Raw genomic sequence first — 1,859 nt, 5'->3', positions numbered from 1 at the left:
CTTTTTCTGCTGAATGCAGCCGATATCTCCTCAAATTAATGTTTTACATGCGAACGTGGGTCGCGTGGTGTTAGTTATACATCTTTCAATACTCGAATTTTATTTTTTTATAGTTTTTTCGATCGAGGCGTAAATCGGACATCGTGAAATATCAGACGGGTGAAATATCAGATCGAAACACTGTCAGGTGATATATCGCGGTGTATTGAGTATACAAAAATAATATATTACATATAAATCACTTCTTTAACGTTCATTTCTCCTTTTTTAAAGCAATATTATGCTCGCAATTGATAAAATGATTAATAATAATAAAACGGTCGCAAGAACATCTTACTCTTTCCACGTTATACGTGCCATTTATTTGTGATAGAAATAATTAACAAATACACGGTATTGGGTATAATTGCTCGATATTCGAAATTCAATTTATAATCGAATTTATGAATTATGTGTCTATTTTTCGCAGCTCTACGATGCTACATTTAAAGTAAGATAGGATTAATTAATCATCCAAAGATAGGAAGGAAAAAAGCGAAAAGCAAATCTCAAGCTCATGTTGCGCCTTTTTTGAAAACCGAAAGAAAGTGTGATCACGTGATCACACGCGCCGCTTGACGTCGCCTAAGTTCATTACAGATGGGCATAGCGGAACATTATACTGTTTCAAAACATTAGGAACAATCACTCTAATGTTCCGTTCAGAAGGTTTCGTTCATTTGTTCCGCTCTCTTTTATTAAGATAGCGCAGTCCTACAAGTCATGAACGTTTCATTCACTTTGCCTGATTCTTTTACTGACCAAAAAATTCGAAACGCCGTGAAAAAAATTAACGAAACTAGAGATACTACTGTTCAGAGATATTTCGTTCACTTTGAATGGATCCTTTTACTTTTTTACTAATCTGTGGCTCGAGAGGTACGTAGTACATAGATTACATTGCGCATCCCCTCCTCTCCAGAAAGAATGGTTGCGTTCGGCAGACTCAATTGGTGCGGAGCGGATCCATGAGTGCTCGCTGCTATTGGTGTATTCTTTCAGATCATCCAATCAACATTCCGACGATACGAAGCAAAATCCATCGGAATCCTATTTTCTGATTGGCTGCAGAGCGTCGGATGACGCACATTGAATGCAGTGTGAATGCAGCAACAGATTAGTAAAAGGATCCGTTGAAAGTGAACGAAATATTTCTGACAGTACATCTCTAGTTTCGTTCATTTTTTCCGTGGCGTTTCAAATCTTTCGGTCAGTAAAAGAATCCGTTGAAAGTGAACGGAACGTTCATGAACGACACATCTCTAAAGTTCACGTCGTTCACGGCGGTCGCATTGCATTGTCAGTCGTGTTGCGTCGCACATCGATGCCTTATTGAAATCGTTCTAGATTTCCGGCGTTTACACATCGGAGACAAATCTCTTACGCGAGACAAACGCCATCGAGTGCCGAATCTAGAACATCACTCATCGTCGCAGTGATTCAGTCGGAAGTCGGAATCCTCGATCACGGATCCATCGCGTTTCTCGACGCCCATCGTGCTTCGTCGCGCCATTGTTGTTCATGCATTCCGAGCGTATTGCGTCGTTTGGTCATCCTCACATCCGATCGGTATCGTATGTGTATTAAGAAGTATCGGTTAGTGTCGGAACAATGATCGCCGTGATGTGTCAATCGAGGACAGTCGCATGTACAGTTGGACAATATGGAGTTACTCTCGTCGGTCGGTGAGTATTTCTTTGAGATCACATGCCTGGGTCTCGGTTAAAATTCTAAGGCTGGTATTCATCAGTCAGATCTTATATTCAAGACCATATTAAGTACAGTTTTAAAAGTCATGAATCAATCAGAGATCGGTAGGG

At 40.2% G+C, this 1,859-nt stretch overlaps 1 protein-coding gene across 1 annotated transcript in view; it reads left to right on the top strand.

Annotated features, from left to right (window-relative positions):
* The first annotated feature begins 1,686 nt into the window (after positions 1-1,686).
* Positions 1,687-1,859, top strand: part of LOC108765467 (thyroid receptor-interacting protein 6) — a 112,011-nt gene continuing 111,838 nt past the window's right edge. Inside the window, 1 exon segment of the mRNA XM_018514206.1 lies at positions 1,687-1,724. Coding sequence (XP_018369708.1) covers positions 1,703-1,724 — 22 coding nt within the window. The 5' untranslated portion in view covers positions 1,687-1,702.

The sequence above is a fragment of the Trachymyrmex cornetzi genome, unplaced genomic scaffold (genome assembly GCF_001594075.2).
Source record: "Trachymyrmex cornetzi isolate Tcor2-1 unplaced genomic scaffold, Tcor1.1 scaffold490, whole genome shotgun sequence".
Classification (NCBI taxonomy): domain Eukaryota; kingdom Metazoa; phylum Arthropoda; class Insecta; order Hymenoptera; family Formicidae; genus Trachymyrmex; species Trachymyrmex cornetzi.
This window is presented reverse-complemented; position numbering and strand designations above follow the sequence as displayed.